This window comes from Hemibagrus wyckioides, linkage group LG04 (genome assembly GCF_019097595.1).
Source record: "Hemibagrus wyckioides isolate EC202008001 linkage group LG04, SWU_Hwy_1.0, whole genome shotgun sequence".
NCBI lineage: Eukaryota > Metazoa > Chordata > Actinopteri > Siluriformes > Bagridae > Hemibagrus > Hemibagrus wyckioides.
Window position 1 is genome coordinate 17,544,269 of NC_080713.1, and position 22,156 is coordinate 17,566,424.

At 39.4% G+C, this 22,156-nt stretch overlaps 1 protein-coding gene across 1 annotated transcript; it reads right to left on the reverse strand.

Moving 5' to 3' along the window:
• Positions 1-101: 101 nt before the first annotated feature.
• smad3b (SMAD family member 3b) lies at positions 102-20,769 on the reverse strand. Its single transcript, XM_058387542.1, has 9 exons — positions 20,355-20,769; positions 8,462-8,655; positions 8,155-8,289; positions 6,839-6,910; positions 6,689-6,739; positions 5,545-5,757; positions 5,317-5,454; positions 5,032-5,176; positions 102-3,548 (listed from the first exon to the last, which is right to left on the reverse strand). The coding sequence occupies exons 1-9, from the start codon at positions 20,555-20,557 to the stop codon at positions 3,425-3,427; spliced, it is 1,275 nt and encodes a 424-aa protein (XP_058243525.1). The 5' UTR covers positions 20,558-20,769; the 3' UTR covers positions 102-3,424.
• Positions 20,770-22,156: the final 1,387 nt, after the last annotated feature.

Below are 22,156 nucleotides of genomic sequence, written 5' to 3' on the forward strand. Positions count from 1 at the left end.
CTATAAAAATGATGTCTGAGGCATATGTGGAACGGAAAATATGTAAAACAAAATCTCTTTTGAAGATCCCCACACACAAGCTGCACAAAGACCACAAGATCCAGTTTAAAATACATATTTTATTACAAATTTTTTGAATAACAAAATGAAGCAATATAACAATAGCTTAAACAGTTAATGTAAGGAAAATCTAAGCGGGTACAGTAGTGGAGAATAAGCGTATTTAAGGCAAACAGAAACTAAGCAACGTCTGGAAAAAAAAATAAGGGTGTAATGATTAAGTACTGAAACCATAAGACAGAAACAGAGATTTACATTTGCCTCACATAATGAGCGTATGGATAAGAACATGATACTACAATGCGGTATTTCAATTTGAAAAAAAATCGACAAGAATCATGACCCTACATGGACACTGCTGACACGGTCACGGGAGGAGATCCAGCAGGGTCCACAGCACTGGACACACAGTTTAGGGCTCGATGTTAAGAGGAGATCAAACCACAGGGATCAACAATTCTGTAAATGCAGTTCCTTATGACTTCATTGATGACACAGGCTCATTTTTCATTAGCCAGCTGTAAGAGCTTTGAGAGGAATCGAGTGAGCAATATTTCAACATGTAATTGCCTAAACTATCAGCAGGAGGCAGCTGCAGTCTATAGTGTGCCTGCTCAAACAAAGCACAACTGCTGATCTTTGTTGGAAATTCAAGAATTGCAAGACCATGCAATTGATCAAAAGGATGCAGACAGTGTAATTATATCATAACCTTATACTACATACACAATAATAAAACCCTATCTTACTGACAGGATCTGGCTCAAAAAAATAACAACAAAGAAAGAAATCCAGCCATAAGAACAGCATCCCATAGGGGAATTCAACCTCTGTAGTAAAAATGTGAGCACCCACCAGGAGCTGCCAGCAGTGTTGTCCTCACACTAACACTCTTTCCAAAAATATCTTTATAGTCTTCAATTTACAATAGATCATCCATTTTATTTGACACAATTATAACTGGCAGTGACACAAAATTGACTATATAGAAATGTGTGCATGTTTCCTTTCACATGGCCAGATGGCCCTGGGTTTGAATTTTCTGTGATATTTGGTATACTCTGAGTGAATTAACTCCACAAGTAACTGCAGTTCACCCATAGGATGTGAAAGTCTATGTATATAGTGAGTAAGCATTCTTTCTTCTCCATCCAGCCCTGTCTTTCTTAGGCTAGTTTTGTCTCCTATGTCACTGAACAAATCTGCAGATCGGATTGGGACTCTCTCATATCTACATACGCATATACAAGGATAAAAGCAGTAATGGGCAAACTTCAAAGTCCAGAAATTTGACCAAGACTGGAAAAAACAAGCAAACCAAAAAAAAAAAAACCAACCCCCATCCATCTACAATCACTCTATAACACACTGGAGTTCCTCCTGGTTCTCATATACTGCCTCAAATAGCTGCATCTGCTGCATGCAATGTTTGATTCATCAGGCTCACGATGCCTAAACACATTATCAAAGCTGAGGCTGCGGACAGAAAGTAGCAAAGCGAAATGCATGAGAGAGATAAAAAAAAAAAAAAAAATGTAAAAGTGACTGGCTCTGTGCTACTCAATGGGGCCATTCTTATAGACTCTGCCATATTATACACAAGGTGACAGCAAAAATATGCCAGTGCACTCTCCTGACTTGGTTGTTATACAAAAAGTAAGAATTATAAGTCAATATTTTCAGCAAAATACCCCCCCCAATCGTAAAATAACGAACAGTTATATCACTGACAAACTTCCAAAATCCAGCACTGAAGAAAATGCTTTGTTTACTCTACCACTTATAAAGTAATAAAGACAAGTGCTTCATATGGTGAAGGTTGTGCTACACTGGACAAAGTACCATAAGAATGCAGCATTTTCAGTATTTATGATACAAAACATCATAACCGAAAGCTGTCAGAATTAACACAGTTAATGATATCCATTTTACTGAGGCACCATCATCACATTTTCCGAGTCTGATCCTCTGAGCCATGTGTAGTAGCTCTGGGTAAATTGCACTGCAACTTGCTATGGAGAACGACTGAGAAAGCTGCTGCTGATCATGTAAATTCAGTCTATTGGACCTTGGTGAGTAACCTTATTTACTTTGAGCTTCATTTTATACTGATGAAAATCAGAAACTGTTCACATGCTCTGAAGATAAACAAAGTGGAACACGGGCTCTGTGCCTAAGCATGTGCCGACTATTCCGTGGACGTGGTTCAATGGCGGAACATTTAAAACATGATTTAGCACACAAAACTTAACTGCAGCTGCAAGACATCTGCCTCTCTAGAGAATAGCAAATTTGATAAGTTCCATACCAAATCCCAAGCATGATGCCGGGCTCTACAAACACAATTCCCCTGTTGTTTCCCAGCTAGCACAGCAGTACGTTGTAAATGAAAAAAAAAAAACCTTTTTCGGGTAATATTGTAACAAAAATAAAAGATTTTTATAATTATTTATACCTGCTGGACATTTTTCCTGGAACCAGTGTCAAAAAAATTTAGTAGCATCTGAATTACACGGTATCACATAAAAACAGCTCCAAGTCACAACATAAATCTTAAATATATCTCTCAGACATCACGTTGTATCACGATGCGCTGCGTATCATCTCGAAAAGAGAGATCTAGATTTATAACGACAAGAAAAAGAACATTAACCAGGTGACCAGCATTGAACCATCCTATAATCTGTACTGAACTGCTCAGTGCATGTTAAATCAACGTGGCATGTGAGCGCCAACACACCATAAGAGCCGTGTCTAGCTACTGTTCACTTTCAAACAGCAGACAGCTAGGCTTCAACTCCCACTGCCCATCCGAATGAAGGCCGTGGGGATGCAACACTGACCCTTGGAGGTTAAGGGCCTATGAAACATGTGCACAGCAAACTGCAGGGCCTGAGAGAAATTCAAACAGTTTCCCTAAATTACATAGTGTTGCAGCTTTTCACATGCTGCAAGCTTTATGTATGCGATTAATAATAAAAATCTACTTCACCAGTTATTTATCCATATCCATCTTCAATGAATATAAAGTGTTTAAACTCTGTAAGGTTCAATACCTCATGTTTTAAGCCAAGCTTAAAAATAATAATAAAAAAAGAGCCAAAATATATATCTATCTTTGTAGGACCAAAACAAATCTACATTTCATGCACAGCTATACAAGCCATGCTGTATAGATATCAGCAATAGAAAGTGCTCAAAACTGTGTGGGGAAATGACTGGACCGGCAAGCAGTGGAGTGCCACTACAAGGAAACACTTGAGAGGATGTCTGTCTGTGTCTGCAAGGCCTTCTCGCGTTTTCTCGGGTTAGTATGCAGGCAGTTGGTTGTTTCCTGGTTGCGAATCCAGTGGTGCTGCATCTCCTATGACACACTAGAGCAGCGGATGCTGGGAGAGCCCATCTGGGTGAGCACCTTGTCTAGCCATTGCAGGGGGCCGTTTAAGTGCAGCTCTATCCAACAGGGTGTGCTGGTTACAGTCTGGCGCCTACAGAGAAAAGGAATCAGAGTAAGCAATGTAAGATTTTTATAGTTGTACTAAACTTTTCATTAAATTAAGGAACACACATAGTACAATGAACTGTACTATGAAGAGAGCTGGAAGCGGATTATTTTCAGCACTGACCACTTATACGACAGTGATTTACCAACAATTTCAATTTTTCATTTATTACTGGATTACCTGACTTTGTTTTTTTTTTTTTTTTTACCTGTAGTTAGACTTAATGTGAAACACTTAAAACAGATATCTGCTCACTAGCCTGTCCCGTGTTCTTTCTCTTAACATTTGCAAGACAAATAAAACACAGCTAGTCATGCTGCAAAAGAACTGGGAAAGCAGAAACCCGTATGTCTGGAGACTCTCCTGTGCTGAACTTGGTGACCTTTAAAAAGCATGGACTTGGTGACCGTTACAAAGCACTGACACCTGAGACTGCTTCCATAAATGGTATATAGACCTGTGTTAAAAGAAACCTTCACCACAATAATGATTATGTTTTTCCTTGTTAAACAAATTTTTCATTTATTTGTTATTAACCATAGATTATGTGACTACCTGTGTAAGCGATTATCATAGAAAAAACACAGCATGGTAATATGTACTTAGAATTTGTTTCTCCCGATTCAAGAGTTTAACTGCACTGTGGTATAAAAACAAATAAAGCAAATCTTGCCATGTCACGTTCAAACCTTCTACACCGCTGTTTGTGACTGATAGCCAACAGGTTTCACGATATCTTAGCCTTCATCTCTGTTAATATCTCCTACACCCTCGCAACCACCTACTGCATTCCTGCCCTATTAGACAAGGCTCTCCTGCTGCCTCATTCCCTCACTCTGCTTAGAACTTTTCTGAGTGAATCACAATGGCATTTTAAGTTATACCAAAAGTAACAAACTTCTCTCTTCATCCATATCACATGTGGGAATATTTCAGTTCCATCTGGTCCACATAACCACTTTCACATTAACAAGCCACAACCACAAATGTGTAAAGGAGCTTAGACCTCTGCTGGTTGAATTATCTCAGCAAAAAAGATACATGGTGAGAGATAAGGGCAGTGTGTGGTAAAGTTGAGGGTAAGGCAGTCAAAGTGTATGAGGGCATGTTAAATGTGAAGATAAAGAAGTGAGAGATTATGAGATTTTAAAGGTGGGACGGAGAGAAAGATGAACATGATACTTAATGATGAACAGTTTCAATTAAAAGCTCAGTGCTAATCTCTGGCAAAGACCACACGCATTCCATGAGTCACACCTTACACAATCCCTTCAGCTATAACCTCAGTGACCTCTGCTGTGATGATTTCACAAGAGATTCATCTTACAGATCTCCTCATTGTTGAGATCTCTGCTGACCCTTAGTGCCAAACAAAATCAAAACCTACAACCATTATATCCTGATCTTAGACCTTTTTGCAGCTGATAGCTTTTAATGCCTGTGTTGGTGTGCATGTGTGCATATTCACCTGTATTCTGCTCCCCAGCCTTTGACGAAGCTCATGCGGATTGTGCACATGCGGGTCAACTGGTACACAGCCTCAAACCCCTGATTCACCGACTGAGCCAACAGAGCCGCAAACTCCTGGTTATTGAAGATCTTTAGATTACAGCCTGAAAGGAAAAAAGGTAAACACACACACACGTCTGAGCACGCATGAATGATTCATCAAGGGCATGCACTTAAAAGTGTATGCCATCAATCACAGCTTGCTGACACAAGGCGCGCTGTGTGTTTTGTGCGCTTGACTCACCTGGAGGAATCTTACACACGGTGGCAGGGTGCCAGCCATAGCGCTGGTTGCAATTAGGACTCTGGACAAAGATGGCACTGTCACTCAGACACTCTGCAAACACTTCACCGCCTATGTAGTACAGCCGCACTCCCCGACCTCAGCGGAAGAGAGAAGAAAGAATAACTAAGTATATAAGCTGCGAATTGACAAATGGCCAGCAGAGTTATAAATGTTGACGTGTCATACCAATATGTCTGCGTGTGAGCTCCACAGCGGTGTTGCGGTTCACATTAGACAGCAAACCCAGACAGAATCTCTCAGCGTTGGACGGATCCGTGAACCCATCCACGGTGAGAGAGGGCTGTGAGGCATGGAATATCTCCCCTACCCGCTGATTCAACTCATAGTATGAGATGGAGCACCAGAACGCTGACTCACAATAAGTTACCGGTTGCAGGTCTAAGACACAAAGATGAAAATAGTAGCAAACTGAGAAACAGAAAAAGTGACAACAAAAACAAACATACACCCATGAATATACTTTAAAGTGAATATTCAGACGCATTTCAATATAAAGTAGGTTCTGTGAGCAGTAAAGAATTAGGCACATTAGCTCACAACGGAGGCTGAATAATGCCATGGCAGGATACCATCACATTACCTTGGGCTGTCTCACAACACAGAAGGGACAGAAACAAACACTTCTTTCATATGAGGTTTTCACTTACAGCAAAGAGGCGAAGCCTTGTAGAGTATGACCTCATGAGCACTGACCTCTCTAAACACCCACACAACATGCTACATGCACTAATACAGCCTTGTGCAAACCTTGTACAATAACAGCAACATTAATATCAAGGGATGTCTCACAGTGTTCCAATATGCTAGACATCCTGTTCTGATGTCATCTTAAACAAGTAACAAACAACTGAGCAGCAAAACAAACATTCTTCTTAGTTACCACGCCATATACAAATAAACTGACAGCACAATTGATACGTTAACTATGACCCACAAACACTCACTATGAGCTGTGGCTTCCAACCCAGAGGTCAGGTCCTCTGGCTGTGTGTGAGTGCATGTTACATTATTACTCATCTGCAGATAGTTGCACAAGCTGAATGCAAGTTCAAGTGTAAGTCAGGGTGTAAAGTCCTAAAGTATACACTGACAGAAGGTGGTTCAAATCCAACAATGTGTAGAATTTCAGTTATACCACAGATAAATAGGCACAGCCTAACTAGATAAGAGATCACCAGCAAATATTGTTAAGCCGGTTTTATACTGTGCGATTTATTTATTAGTACTTGTCGCACTGTTCTACTTATGGCATCAATCAGTGCTATTTGGGCTGGTGTATGAATTATCCCACAAAAACGGCGGTTCTTACCAGGGTTGCTACTAGCAGGAGAAACAGGGTTAGGTGACAAGTTTGGGGAACCTGCAACAGAAACATGCTAGTATGAGTTATATATATATATAAATATAATATAATAATAAAAGTTTTCACATGCGAAGAGGAGAGAAAGGAAGCTCTGACCTGTGTCCATGCTGCGATTCTGCTGATCATTGCTTTCACCATCTTCACTGAGATACCCTGGAGGGGGTGTCTCTGAAATAAAGACAAATCAGGTACATGTAGAACACCATTCTACACATCTAACATCAAACAGTCTTCACTATTTCAAACATAATTAAAAATAAAAATACTAATTATTATTTGGTTAAATAAACAACAAAATACACATGTTCATGATGCGACTGGTCTGCTTCTCACTAGGTCAGGGAAAACTCTGTTATTATTGTCCTGTGTATTTTGTTTTCACAGAAATGCAGAGGATTTCACAGAAATGACATATGAAATGGGATTTTTTTTTTCAGGCTTTCACACATTGTGCAATTTGAGGAAAGTGCTTTTGTGAGCTGGACTGATTTCTCAGATGAAAGCACAGTGCTTGCTCTACCTGTTCTCAAATCTACTAGTAAAAAATTTGTGCATTCATGTAGGACTCAGTGCACAAATGCAATACTTGTATAAATCTGTTATTTCTGTCAGGTTTTAGACTGCAGGCATTTCTAAAAGTGGGTATATCGTGGCTATTTTACAACCGCTGATTAGGATTGTGAAAAACCAATATCCAGTTCCTCTTGTAAATGTAAAACTGAGAACATTTATGCAACCACCGGTTTTCCCACAGTCAAAAAATCTATTTGAGCTTGGTCATTGTGACAACTTAGACTTTCTTATTCTGTGAACATACATCTGGTAATCATATGCAACAGGCCAGTGTCCAATTTCTGCAATATACAATTATTATTATTAATAATAATCATCATCATCATCATCATCATCATCCTCATTATTCAAGCCTAACATTCAAGCTAACAGCAACAGCAACAACAACAACAACAACAACAACAATAATAATAAATTAATTAATTAATTAAGCCCCATGTATGTATTTGATGAATGTGAGTCAGTTGGACCATCTGGTAAATTGCATGTTTCTTGTTCACTGTGTTTAATGCTGTTGTTCAGTTTTTTTTTTTTAAATATTGTTTACAGCACCTTCTCCTGACTAAGACAGACAGCTACCTACAAAGTGTTCTGCTGTACTGACCGGTCACTCTACAGCCACAGACAATTTCCTTTGCACATCACCTAATAACAAAATTCACCTTCTAATTTCAGCATCATCTAGTTTCAGTTCATCAAATTAAGCAGACATGAGAACACAATACTCAAACATGATTGAAGATTGATTTGAGCCGAGAGACAAGAATGTGCATATGAGCACACAGCCTAGAGTGCATGTCTGTATGACTACGTGATTTCCGTCTAAACTTTACACTCACCGGGTATGTAGTTGATCAGCGGCTCTATGCCTGCAGGAAAGTTGGTGTTCTCTGGGATAGAATGGCTGTAGTCGTCCAGCGGGGGAAACTCAGCAGGGATATCAGTGTGTCGGGGAACCAGCACTGGAGGAAGAACTGCGCACACACACACACACACACACACACAAAATGATCATCAAGGACAAATCAACACAAGACTAATTATAGCATTCTGTGCCATTTGATGAAGATAATTAAAAGTGAAGCTTCAGAGAATAACAAATGTGCAGCACTTTGACTCAAACACAGTTCTGCTAAGAGAGCTCACCTGGAGTCTCCACGCGCTGGTAATGGTAGGGGTTAACGCACACCTCATCCTTCTTCATGTGGAAAGCGAACTCGCACTGGTCTATAGCACGCAGCTCATGGTGTGACTGCAGGTCAGGCCAGCGCCATAGCCGGCAGTAGATTACGTGAGGGAGGCCTTTTCTGTGAGATACCTGCAGACGCCCATCCAGAGACCTAAGAGAGATGGAACAGATCATCATTATAAGTGGACAGAAGACTGAAGCTTGACCCCATACTAGTATTATAGTTTTGAGCAATATTTAGCCTTACGCACAGCTGACACAGTAGTTTTAAAATAAAAATAAAAATGGCACCTATGTTACTTACCCCAAAACGAAGTCAAGCTAGTTTTAGTTAGGAATAAATAATAACACAGGAAGGGATGACTGTGGCCATAGTCAACCTCACCTAATAATGTCTTGCACTGTAGAAACTCTTACATTGCATTCAAATATGTTCTTAAAGATGTGTCTTTATTTCCATGTCCTTGACAGCAAGCTGACTGAATGTTAAACTACAATGAATTTTGTGAGGATTTCCACATCCCTGCCTGTTCCTCATTCTAAACATGCTGTTCATAATTTTTTATCTGTATGGTAACAATAGCTACTGATAAACAGATCTGTGCTTAACCAACTTTTAGGCAAATAAAAATGAAAAACTAACAGTCTAGACAAATAATCTGCTTGAGTTCTGGGCTCCTCGACCACTGTCTTATCCACCTCCTGGGATCACAGCAACAAATAATACTAAAAATAAACAACAATTAGATTTTGTTTTAAATGGCTCTTTTGGGAGTCAGTAACGAGGCTTTGTTAAAGCTGCAGCTCACTGCATCAAAGGTCAGATGTTATTTATGACAGTTGTGGCGTAATATGCCACAAAATACACTCTCTCATGTTCTGTGTTGTCTACAGCTCTGTTCTAAAACATGTTGAATACAAGGATATAAACCTAATTAACATCACATGTAAAACAAGGTTAGAATCTAAGGGGCATGATGGGTAACACTTTGAAAATGCAATGTCCTTTATTCAGTTTCAGAGTCTTTCTCGGTGATTCTGAGCTTTATTTGCTGTGTGCAGCTTGCTCCCTCGCCCTGACAGCTCGTCATCACTTTCTTGCAAACTGCTGCACGTGCAACTGTGATTTCCTCAGCATGGCTGAACTTTTTCTTTTTTGTTTCACTTTCATGATTTATTATGAGAAGCTGGATGTATGCTTCAGCAGTGAGTATCGAACAATTTATCCTCCACCAAAGTCCAGTATCAAACAAACCTTTTATTGTTAGAGAAATGAAAATTAGCAAAATGCCCACTGCTATATAGCTTCTACTGCCAGATAAATAACACAGTAACTTTCTGTGGGTGACACCCCCTCAACAGGAATTACGTCAGTTCAGCCAGTGATGCAGATAACAACAGAAAAAGTCCACGGAGGTTGCTCTTCAACCACAACCTTTAATACACCACTCACCAAAGCTAATAACTGAAATGAATTTATGACATATAAAATCTTCTCAGGACCGATACCCAGTAAAATTGAGCCATTCTCAAATGGTGTAGGATTTATTACTTCTTTCTGTAATGATATCCAGCAGTAGGTGTAGCAGCATGTTAAGTGCGAGCATGTCAAGCATCTCATTAAAAAAATGCAATCAGCGAAATGATCCTGACAACAGGTTCTTGAAAATTCCTGCTTTTAATTATTTTGTGTCTTTTACCATTATCTGATGTGAACATATTCAAATGATGCGAGTGCTGCACTCGAGCTGAAGAGCAGAAGGCTTTATCTCACCCTTCTTTCAGTTAGACAAATTGAGTGGAACAAACAGCTGCTTGCTAAAAGGTCACTTAGTGTGAGAGTGGAGTGCTGCTAGTTTGTCACCAGCGACAGGCCCTACAAAGGAGCTCAATTATCTTAATGCATTCCTCACTACAGATCAGGATTTTCTCACTTCTCAAGGGCCTCAGAGATCAAGAGTTAAGGCATACGTGTGTGTGTGTGTGAATGAAATTTGAGAGAAAAGAAAAGAGAGAAAGAGAATCAAAACTCCCCCACACCCAAAATTCACCCAAAAGACTTTTATAATCTAAAAGGATGCCAAACTAAAAGACAGTAAAAAACAGAAAAAGGTAGACCATACCCATTTCTCAATATCCTAACTTTTATAGACTGCTTTTTCCACATAAAAGGCATATCAATATGGGTTCTTGGGAAGAATTTGCCTGCCAAAGAACAAATTTGTGTGGGCTTGATAACACTCCTGGAAAAGTGTCAGGCTTTTAGCTTGTGCTCCTGCAGCTTCAAGCCTTACGGGCCACGACACAAGGTACCATGTTACTTAACTGAGCCAATTAGAAGCTTATTTGGACAAACTTCCGCATTTGTTTGTACTAAATAAGGAAGGTTATTTGGATACTGGACCCATTTCTCACTTCATATCATGTTCAGCACACCATTCAGGTATAATAAAAGCCCTTGAAGCTTACAGTGAAGTTACTGCAATGAATTATGTAAGGAACAACACATGACAGACTGTGATTCTACTAAAATAATACACCCCCAGGGAGACAGGGGTGGGGGTTCCTTCCCGTGCATTAGAGCACTTTCCATAAATGTTAAATAAACATTTCATAACAAAAAATGTGAGGTAACTTCAAGCAAGTGCACAAGAACACCAACCTACAAAACAAAGCAGTTCACAGGCGGAATATTTTTTTTTAGATTTTAAGACAAAAACTTAAGTTACCAATAAAAAAACCCCAGAAATTTTAAAACGCAAACTACATCGCTCTCAGTCTATCTGCGTATTTTAAAGCACACAATTCAGTCACCATGAAAAGGGACACAAAGAGCTGTTGACTGGCCCGTCTACGAGAAGTTGGACTGAAAGAGAAGGCCAGCGGCCTCTATTGTGTGGCCCCGTCCCTGCAGACAAAGGCCAAGTCTGAGGTCTTCGAGTCACTCAGCAGTCTACAATTCATTTTCTGTTCAGAGTGGTACAGGCTCAGTAACCCCCAGCCAGCCCAGCCACACAGCACACCCCCACTCAGCTCAAAGTCAAAACCAAGAGCATCAACCCTGCCCCCTCGTCTGCAAACTCACACAGCTTCACATTCAGCTCTGACCTGATGAAACTGTTTTAAGCGCTACATAAACATACCTATTTTTAAGCAAATACATTTAATGAAGCAAAGGCTACAGACTGTAAGGGTCACTCTTTTTTAATCTGGTACTGAGACCAACAGCAAGCCTATGTAGATACCAACATAAATAGATGGATGGCACTGTGGTAAATAAAGACAGAATTGAAAGCTGGTGGAGGGAAAAGTTGGGAAGTGTGTGTTTGACCAGTAACCTCACTGCTTTCCGCAGCCAATGAAGTTTCTATCCACAGCACAACAAGTCGCACTTCCTCATCTGTGCTGTGGTACTCAAATTCACTAACCACTGACCATGCATGCTTCTGGCGTCCAAAAGAGTTGGAAGAACTGCTGGAAGTTGTTTTGAAATAAGGCATCAGGAGGAAAAACACTGCATAAGAGGCGCCTGGAAGATGCCTGACCTCAGTAAACTCAGAGCAGCTGGTCATTTCCTGCGCTGGGCACTCTAGTCTTTCACAGCCACCTTTAAAGCATGTAGCCATTCTTCTCTGTCTCTCTCTGATATGCATATACACAGTCTACAGACTGATATTCTGCCATGCTGCATTTCTGTTACTGCTGCACTACTGTTCAGGGGTGTTACCCACTTTCTCTTCCTCCCCTAACCCCCAGCTCACGGGTTAAACCATAAACCAAACAGCGACCCACGCCCTCCCCAGGGCCCACACCGCATTCCTGGCCTCTGAGCAACAATGCCACACAGCACGCAAACACAAAGTTGTGTGGAGTGTAAAAGTGTGTGTGTGTGCTGCTTGGGAGTTTGATGTACACCCGCTTTAACATCAAAAGCAGGCTGCTTACTTGAAAAGATTCATATTTGCTTTTCACATACGTGCTGAACTAAACACTTACTTTGAAATATTAAACAAAGCAATCATTTTTAACTGTTGAGTAAGACCTTAAAGCGCTAACACGCTGCTATTGTTTAATAATTTAACACTTTTTTTAAACAGTCTTTGTTCCACATAAGCCACAACCTGAATCTGAACTTGGCTATTTTGCTTCCAAATGTTTTTGGATCAGCTTTGCCACAAGCTGGCTTCATCCAAACTGCAAGCAATTTAAATAAAAAAAAATCTGTGTACATTTTGTGCGTGTTCATCAATGAAACAAACAAATCCTCAAGTGCAACGCTTTGGCCTTGGATTGTTTTGCTGGGGACCAAATAAAATGAAAATATTAAAATATGAGTTTAGTTTTGAAAAGTGCCTTCATGAATCTCTGTGAAGAAAATCACCATGGATTCAAAAGCTACATCACAACAACACTACGATCCAAAAGCACCCACATTCACGTGTATTTACATAAACGTGTCTGGAGAAGCAGCGTGATGGTGTGTGCCATACTCACTGAGCGGTTAATAAGCATAAAGTGTAGTTTGTAAGCAAGCAACTGTTACCTCTCTCTCTATGCAGATCTTACATAAGCAGGATATGTGGTCAAACCGTTACAAAACCTCAATCTTACGCTTTCAAAGACAAAATGAAACAGTTGTAAAAATAAAAAAAAAAAGAGAAAACTGCGAATAAGGCTGCAAATAATTACATATAGAGTAACAGGATAACTGTTATGATGCCTATCAATTCTGGCAAGTTGAATATCTATGCAGCTGAAAGACTGACAAAAAAGGGTCTTATTTTAGAATAGGTTTCCTTTTCTCCACTTTATAACCTATACAAAATGTAATTTGGAGTATAGCAAAGAAAAAAGGTTTTGTTGATGCGTTATAGCATTCTGTGTCCAAACAAAGATGTGACTGTTTTCTCTCTTAAGACATGAAGAGAATTTTAAATGAAGAAAATGACAGTTTCAGCATTGTTTATCAGGGCAACATCACTAAACAAGAATTCAATAAGTAACAAGGAAATATAATTATGTTTATCTGCAGTCCTGACTTCACTTCTGCAGCGTTCCTTTCCTTGTTAATAGCAGTAGTGGTAGTAGTAATAATAATAATAATAATAATAATAAATCTTAAACACTAATGCTAGTGACTGAGCTACAGCTGGCTTGGTTTTGGTATTTATTCCACTGTACCAACAAACATGACAAGTGTATATCACATGTTACGCATGTTTCTCTCATGCCTAGTTCTCATACTACAGAAAACGTTGGCTGTTTTGTTTTCTCTGCTGTAACACGTACCTCCAGGTCCACCAACTGCATGTCCTTCATAATATCCCAACTACTCAATAATAAAATTCAATACCAGCTAATTTTATTGTCACGTTTCAACAATATTGTCGATTAGTTGTTGCAGCCCTATACAACACACGCGGAAAAAAAACATTTTTTGTTTTTGCATCAGAATGGTCTCAGACTTTTCTCCTTACTTTCCCTCCCTCATGATTAAAAGTCAGCACACTTCTCACACCCACATAAAAATGAGACTTTAGGCACCAACGTGTCTCAGTGAACTCGACTCAGTTTAATAATACGGCATGAGTCACTATTGGGGATTCCCAGTAAGCTTTCTCTACCTACTTTCTCACCCTTTCTTTAGCCTAAACAGTCTGCCTGCCCTCTGACTAAGCAAGTGCTGACACACACAGCGTAATGGACAAGTGTGGACCAGCTAGATTCGCTGAGATTCAAAGTACAGATGTACATCTCTTACAAATCTGTTACAAATCTGTGTGCTGACGGTTTTTTTCCTCCCACAGAATAAGAAGCTTATCTGACAGAGTCCAGCTCTAAGGTATGCTTTACTTCCAATCAAATGCTAAAAACCTTCAAAATTCAATCCAAATTTATTATACTGCAGAACTTGGGACACTGTTATTGCAGATTGAAGCGATTCCTTCTACTGTTTGACGGATTATGGTGTTTGTGTATTGAATCTCCACCCATGCATCATATTATGACAATATATATAACCCCGTAACACCAGTCTTTGTTAAGGCATACTCCTGCCTGAAGAAAGAAAGCTGAAGAAGTTGAACGGAATGGTCTCTATGTACCATCCTGTCCAATAAATCCTACTTAGATTCATGAAGCTTGCACATGGTTGTAAAACAAGCCTGATCATAAATCACTTGCATCGTTAAATCATGCAGTACCGAGTTATGAAAGGAGCAGGTGGAGCGCCAGTTTGTTTACCACGCTGATAAACACAACTCCCTGCCAACTGAAAAAACACAGATAATGGTTCTAGAGAAAACGGAATAAGCATATCAACAAACGATAAATAACTGTATGCAGTTAAACAGATTATGTGTAGAAATGTACTAATACAGTAACCAAATACATGTTCTGCTTTATTCTGTGTCTGTTTCTGAACCGCATTACAATAATCAATTCATTTCCGTCTGTATAGCCCTTTCAACAATGGACATTGGCACAAAGCAGCTTTACAGAAATATGACGACTAAAAGAACAATTTTCTCTATCACAACAACGTATTCCCATTTCCTCAGCTCAAGCAGAACCATAATGCATATTTACGATGCTTTCATATGACCTATTTACTGTATCTTATCAGATAACCCATGTTAGAACATAGCAAGGTGCTTATGAGATCTAAACCTGCTATAATTTTAGGATGGAACTGAATACAGTTCATTACAACCAATTGCATAAGCTTGGACTGCATCAAAACTAGTAAAATTTTATGATAAATATCTTTGCCAACTTATCTCATTAGGGATTATTAGGACGCTATGTTCACACAGAACACAAAATAGTCCAGATTTTTGCGTCAGGCTGTTCACTCTATGTTTTCAACGTGTCCTACATCTGACATTAGTCTGAGAAGATCAGATTCCTTAACTGACGTGAATGTTCGAGGGAACAATGTGTGATGTGACACGTTCAAGCGTGCTTTTTTTTTATTTTGCTTTTAGACTATTCCTTTGGCATCTTCTAATTTTGCTTGTACAGCAACATCACCCCAAATGTTTATGCAGTCTTTTACTTCACTCTCTTACAGTTAAAATCTTCCATGGCACAAAATTTAGACTTGGATTGTCATAAGTCACACAGATCACAGATTCTGATCTACCTGTTCAGACAGAGGTCGCATTGCGACATATCAGATATGTAACCGATTTTTAGTACCACATATGAAAGCGACCCAATCAGAACTGTAAAGATGAAATTCAATGTGTTTTTTTTTTTTTCTGCCGTTCACACTGCCATGCAAGCAACAAATCTGCATCATATTTGAAGAATCATATTTGAAGCCTGTTGTGTGAACGTAGTCTGAGAGACATTTGCTGGACATGATGGAGCGTGTAATGTGACAGAAAACCTCCTGTAAACTATGAAAAACTCCACTGCTGGACTCATCACACACATCTTCATGTGAGTAACATTTTAAAACTGCAATCATTTATTTATGGGAATGTGAGAAACAAAGGAGTATCACCGATCCCACTGTATCACAGTTAGTAACAAGTTATTTCATTAAGCTATAAGTACCCTAATATTAGTATTTGATTGCTGCAAAGAAATATTTGTAAATTAATATTTTCAGTATCGTTTTTAATAATCCAGCTATTTCTCTCGATCACATACTCTCAAAACTAACAGCTTCTGACAGCAATGCCAGGCCAATCTGTCAATATAACAGCAAAGTGAGAATGCAGCACATGAGTAACAGATATCAAGATCTTAAATCACAGCGTACTACATGCCAGCAAAGAGATCTTTTTTTTTTTTTTACTAGACACCAGTCCATGGGAGTGGGGTGCATCAAGATCTACTTCCTGTTCTAGCTAGAAAACAAAAATGACAGCTGATTGCATGATGCTTTAATGACCATTTTTTTGTACTAACCTTTAGGACAGTCTTGTATGGTGCAAGATATCTGCTCACAGGCCCAACTATTTGTAATTTTCAACTTTCATTTCCTCATATTTACATCTGGATGTGTTCAACAGCAAAAAAAGAAAGAACAGCCAATTTTAGATGAGTAAGTGGTTGCATACACCTTGCTTGTAATATCTGCATTAAAGTGACCCACTGACATCACGAAACTGTTGCATTATTCATTTGTGATGCTTTTGCAGGATTGTATCACAGCTTCTCCCATCAGTCCCTAGGTTTCCTAGTCCCTAGGAGTTGAAATGCATGCTCAATTGGGTTAGGGTCTGATTATTGACATGGTCAGTCTAAAACCAAACATTAAGTGTTAGCCCCTTAAAAACGGCCTGTTCCAATACTTTTGGAATGCAATCGTTTGGTGTTTTGCCATCAAAGTTCAGCACATTTAGATGAACATGTGATGTGAAATTCTGATCTATCATTTCATATTCGTCTTCTAATCTCAAACCGAAATGTCTTCAGCAAGAACAAAAGAAGCCAAACTTGCAATACTTTTGAAGGGGACTTTAGCAGATATGGACAAATAACTAGGCACAGGGCCTGAAACAAGCAGACTTTCGTCCTGTCTATAGCCTTTTTTTTTATTTATTCGTTGTTGCCCAGGGGGACAAGCAGGTTAAACAAAAGAAACAGCCCTACAGACTTCTACAGACCTTGGCATCTGGTATGCATGTTTAAACTTACCACATTTCATGGTGCACAAACCTTACTGCTGTAACTCCTATGATGTGCTATACATGAACAACAAAATTTGTGGTAATTAATCAGCCTGTATGCTATTGATTTTTAAGAAACATGTAGTACTGATGAAACTCAGCAAAGTATAAAGCCAAGCAGAAATTGTTCCTGTAACTCTCCTGCTAGCACATGTGGTCACCTCATGGTTTTAAACAAAGACACTGGCCAGAATAATCTTTCATCCCAAAGCCAATATTTTTTGCTGACTTTTTGTTGAGGAAGCAACTCTGAAGAAATTTATAGTTGACTGGTTCAGGGAGAAAAGCTTTGCCGATTTGATTCCATACATCGACAGCATGTTGGAGTGCTTGACTGATTTACACAACAACTAGTTATTTGTTTAATTGTGTGCTGGTGTGTAATTCGCAAACCAGTAAGTTGCATAGTGAACTAGCTATAGGTGGTGAACAGCAGCTATCACCTTAACCCCTGCTTGTTGAATTTAACTAGATCGGCAAGGAGATACCGGGTTTCTTGAGTTATGTGATACATGCTTGAGGTCATAAATGCCATCAGCAAGTGGCATATGATATGTCCGACTTCATAGTTGAATATGCGTTTTGCATACTCTATCAGTCTGACATAGCATGAATTCCAGCATTGAAAATCTCAATTGAAACCTGTCCTACAACCAGACTTGCATGACTTCTTTGAAATAAATACATCTGTTCTTCAACTATTCAAAAAAGGTATACAGGAAGACACAAACACACCAATTAAACACCTTTTCCATTAACTAGCAGCTACTGCAGAGCCTGACCCATCCCATGGACATGACACACTGTGTATACGTTCTAGAGATCATTTAGTTAGATGAACGCATGACTAGTACAGGATGACTCAAAAGATTTAGCATTATTCCTGAAGTGAGGAACTACATCATGAGAATATCTCTAAAACATTGTCTCCATACCAATAAGGGATATGTTCAATTAAATCTTTTATCTGTTCTATGTTAAAATATGCAGCTACACTACAGATTCAGTACTAAGACTCACTCAGCTAAGCAGCTTTTGCCTTGTTCATCAATACAAAAAGGAACAATTTGGTATTAGTGCTTAAGACTCCTCTAAACTCTATATAGAGTGACTGTGTCAAGTTCAAAAATAAAAATGTGTGTGTCAGCTGCAGATCTATGTAGCACAGGCATGTTGTGCATCTGTGCCAATGATTTTGTGATAAACCAAATCACTGGCTTGAATTGGACATGTTCATACACCCTGATCCTTAATCACAACAAAATCACTGCTTCATTGGTTTGTTCTAATATATAATAGAACAAAATGCAATCACAACACGTTGCTTTATACATACACTATATTGCCAAGAGTTTTGGGACACCCCTGCAAATCATTGAATTCAGGGGTTGGGCTCGGCCCCTTAGTTCCAGTGAAAGGAACTTTTAATGCTTCAGCATACCAAGACATTCTGGACAATTTCATGCTCACAACTTTGTGGGAACAGTTTGGGGATGACCCCTTCCTGTTCCAACATGACTGCACACCAGTGCACAAAGAAAGGTCCATAAAGACATGGATGAGAGAGTTTGGTGTGGAGGAACTTGACTGACCTGACAGAACACCTTTGGGATGAATTAGAGCGAAAACTGTGAGCCAGACCTTCTCGTCCAACATCAGTGCCTGACCTCACAAATGCGCTTCTAGAGGAATGGTCAAAAATTCCCATAAACACACTCCTAAACCTTGTGGAAAGCCTTTCCAGAAGAGTTGAAGCTGTTATAGCTGCTAAGGGTGGGCCAACTCCATATTAAATTCATGTGCATGTAAAGGCAGATGTCCCAGTTTTGGCCTGGCTCACAGTCTCTGCTCTAATTCATCCCAAAGGTGTTCTATCAGGTTGAGGTCAGGACTCTGTGCAGGTCAGTCAAGTTCCTCCACACCAAACTCTCTCATCCATGTCTTTATGGACCTTGCTTTGTGCACTGGTGTGCAGTCATGTTGGAACAGGAAGGGGTCATCTCCAATTGATTTGGAGGGGTGTCCCACAACTCTTGGCAATATAGTGTACATTCACAATACTCTGGGCCATATTGTGCAGTAGTGTAAAAGGCACCTGCATAAAACAATAAAATAAAGCACACCAGGAAGTTCAGCAAGCCTCCACTAGTACATTCAACACTGAAATCATTCCCACAGCACATTACTTATGAAACTGCATAACACAATAGCTGCAAGGAATTGAGGCGAATCATTTGGATATTGTTAACTAAGTTATTTATCATTACACATGATTTGGCTTGTTTTAGTGTACGAGTTGCACATTCACACACTCATCCAACGTTAAGTGTCGGAACACACAGCTCCTGTCCCAGTTAAACATGTTGCATAACAGCTGCTAAGCTGAAAGTGCTGTGGGGGATGAGTTGATTAAAACCTTTCAGATAACATAGCTAGCCATTTTCATTACCTAATGCACTTAAACAAACAGACACATACGAGCATGCTGGTAGACTTTTACACCGCTAGACATACATAGACGTACCAAAAAAACAAAAACAAACCGGTGAAGCTAAAACAAAGAGTCGTCGTGTCACAGCTAACTAACTAGTAAGCAGAACAGCTAGTTTTTGGTGAACATTAAACGGGAACGCAGTTTTTGTAAAGCATATTAAAACTCAAACTTACATTTGAGTTAAATCAAGCACGTTCGGCAAAACAAGCTAAAATTAGCCAACCGCCAACGCACGCTCATCATCAACTTCCACTCCACAGCTAACATGTACTGCTGCTTATAACACATTTACTACGTAGTAAGATTAGTTATAAACAGTTCACAAAATATGCATGCACAACAAGGAAAGGTCTCAAAACAAAACTTTAGTAGTGTTGTTTACTTGGGAATGAGGGGTCAACACAGCTCACTAGCTAAGTAAGCTGCCCACTTTTTGTTTGTTATTGGCTAAATTAAAACTAACTTCACTTAAACATCAACTACCCGTACAAGGATTGACAAAAGGGTAATTACAGGTTTATTAGGTCTGATGCAGATCTATAAAGATTACAGTAGAAGCCAAGAGAGTATTAGCTAGCTGGCGGACTTGCTACAATGCTAGGTGGCTAACTAGTGTTAGAAGGTTACAAGTTAGCAAAACAAAACTCGGCTCGTGTCGCCGTGACTAAATACCTCGGTATGGTTATACATTTGGTGTTGATATTCTGGGTAGTAATGGCCTTTTCCAGTTCGTCAAGCTGACCAGTCTTCTTTAACTTCTTGACGAGACTCTTCACCGCCTTTTCACACCATTTCTCCTCTTGTCCATTCTGCTCTCCTTTTTTCCATCCAAGGAGCTTCTTCACAATCGGAGGTGTGAAGGGCAGTATAGACATGTTCGGATCACTCGCAGACCTCTCTGCCTCGTTGCACGGTCAGTCAGTCGCTTTTTTTCTTTTTTGAAAAAGTAATCCCGTGGAATTTCACCAAAATATCCGCCAAATTTCAGTTAATGAAACTTTCGTTCCTGCAACAGACATTTAGCCGACAGCTAAAACCCCAACTCTGTAGAGCACTGAGCGCAAAACACAGTAATGTCGCCGCTCCCCGCCCCCATTGCGCTTCTCCTCCTCCGCCTCTTATAGAGGCTCTGTCCCAAATGCACTCATACTCGGAATATAGTGCACTAACATAACACAAAGAGCCGTTCATATTCTACACTGTGTAGTGCAGTTATATAAGAAGTAGGCAGCCATTTATAACTCAGCCCATGGTTTGAAAGATTTAGGCCGGATAACTCGTACGCAACACATCCTGACCTCGGTGTTTCGTTTCCTTTGGGCTATTTATGAAAACAAATATTATAATTATTAAATATTATAATTTCGTATATTATAATTTCTTGTTTTCGAACAAATACTGACACATAGTGTTTAAGACAGTATATATTTTCTGATAGATTCCTTCCTCAGCAAGTTTTAAACCACATCTAATAGTTTACTATGGAACTATTAAGGCATAAACTGCTCAAATTTGCTTTTAAAGTGTATAACTTGAAAGGTATTGAGTGGGATATAAAGAGAGACGAGTCCACATGTCCAGCGGGGAGGGGTAACAGCAGCAGTCAGGGGTAAGGGCAGCAGTGCTCTGAAATACAGGCCTGTTTCAGCATGTCCTTCCCATGCAAACACTCAGGGAGCTCATGAATCCCCAGCATGTCTGTTTAAGAGAAGTCTGTCCTTTCAGCGTAGCCAGAAGATGGATGGGTTTGCATGGCTTTCAAGGTGTTGTTCTGACAAAAGTGAAGGGTGGGGGGTTTCCCTATGAGTTTTGTGTTTGTTGTTATGAATGTCAACACTATTACAAGTCTGAAAGTGCAGACACACAAATATGATGATTCAGGCATTGCTGACTCTCTGTGCATTGATTCATCTGCAGTAACCGTGTCGTCTCTTGTGCACATAATGTCCACAAGTATTTTTTAATTTTCATTACAAATAAATTTTTTGGTCATGAACTTGGTATATATACACTTCTTCTTTTTTTAAGATTTTTTAAAAAATAATAATTTTAAAACCTCATATATCATGCAATTTAAAAGTAATAAAAAATAAACTGAATGAATCTTTAAATATTTTAAAATAATTTATGCATGAATGGGTGGTTAAGTTGGTCATGGTGGATCTGAAGCCTATCCTGAAAAGACTTGACATGAGACAGAGATTTCACAGTGGATGGGATGTTGGGTTATCACAGGGCACCGGGCAGACACATTCACATGCTCATTCACACCTGGGGCAATTGAGGGCACAGAATCCACCTACTACTATGTTATTGGAATCAGACTAGGCATCCTGGAGCTGTGAGGCAGCACCTTGCCATCCTTAACTCAATATATCATATGTAAAATCATTACATTTACTTATCAGCTATCAGGAATTGAAATTTGGAATTAGATAAAACTGCTAGCCGTGAGCTCAAATCACACTGTATAT

Bases quoted from the DNA above. Each gene is read 5' to 3' on its own strand.
- smad3b (XM_058387542.1), bottom strand. From the start codon at position 20,557: ATGTCTATACTGCCCTTCACACCTCCGATTGTGAAGAAGCTCCTTGGA. The intron at 5,455-5,544 runs GTATGACACGTC...TCTTCCGCTGAG, and splicing joins GCTCACACGCAGACATATTG to GTCGGGGAGTGCGGCTGTAC. The intron at 3,549-5,031 runs GTGAATATGCAC...TTTTCTCTGTAG, and splicing joins GGCTGGGGAGCAGAATACAG to GCGCCAGACTGTAACCAGCA.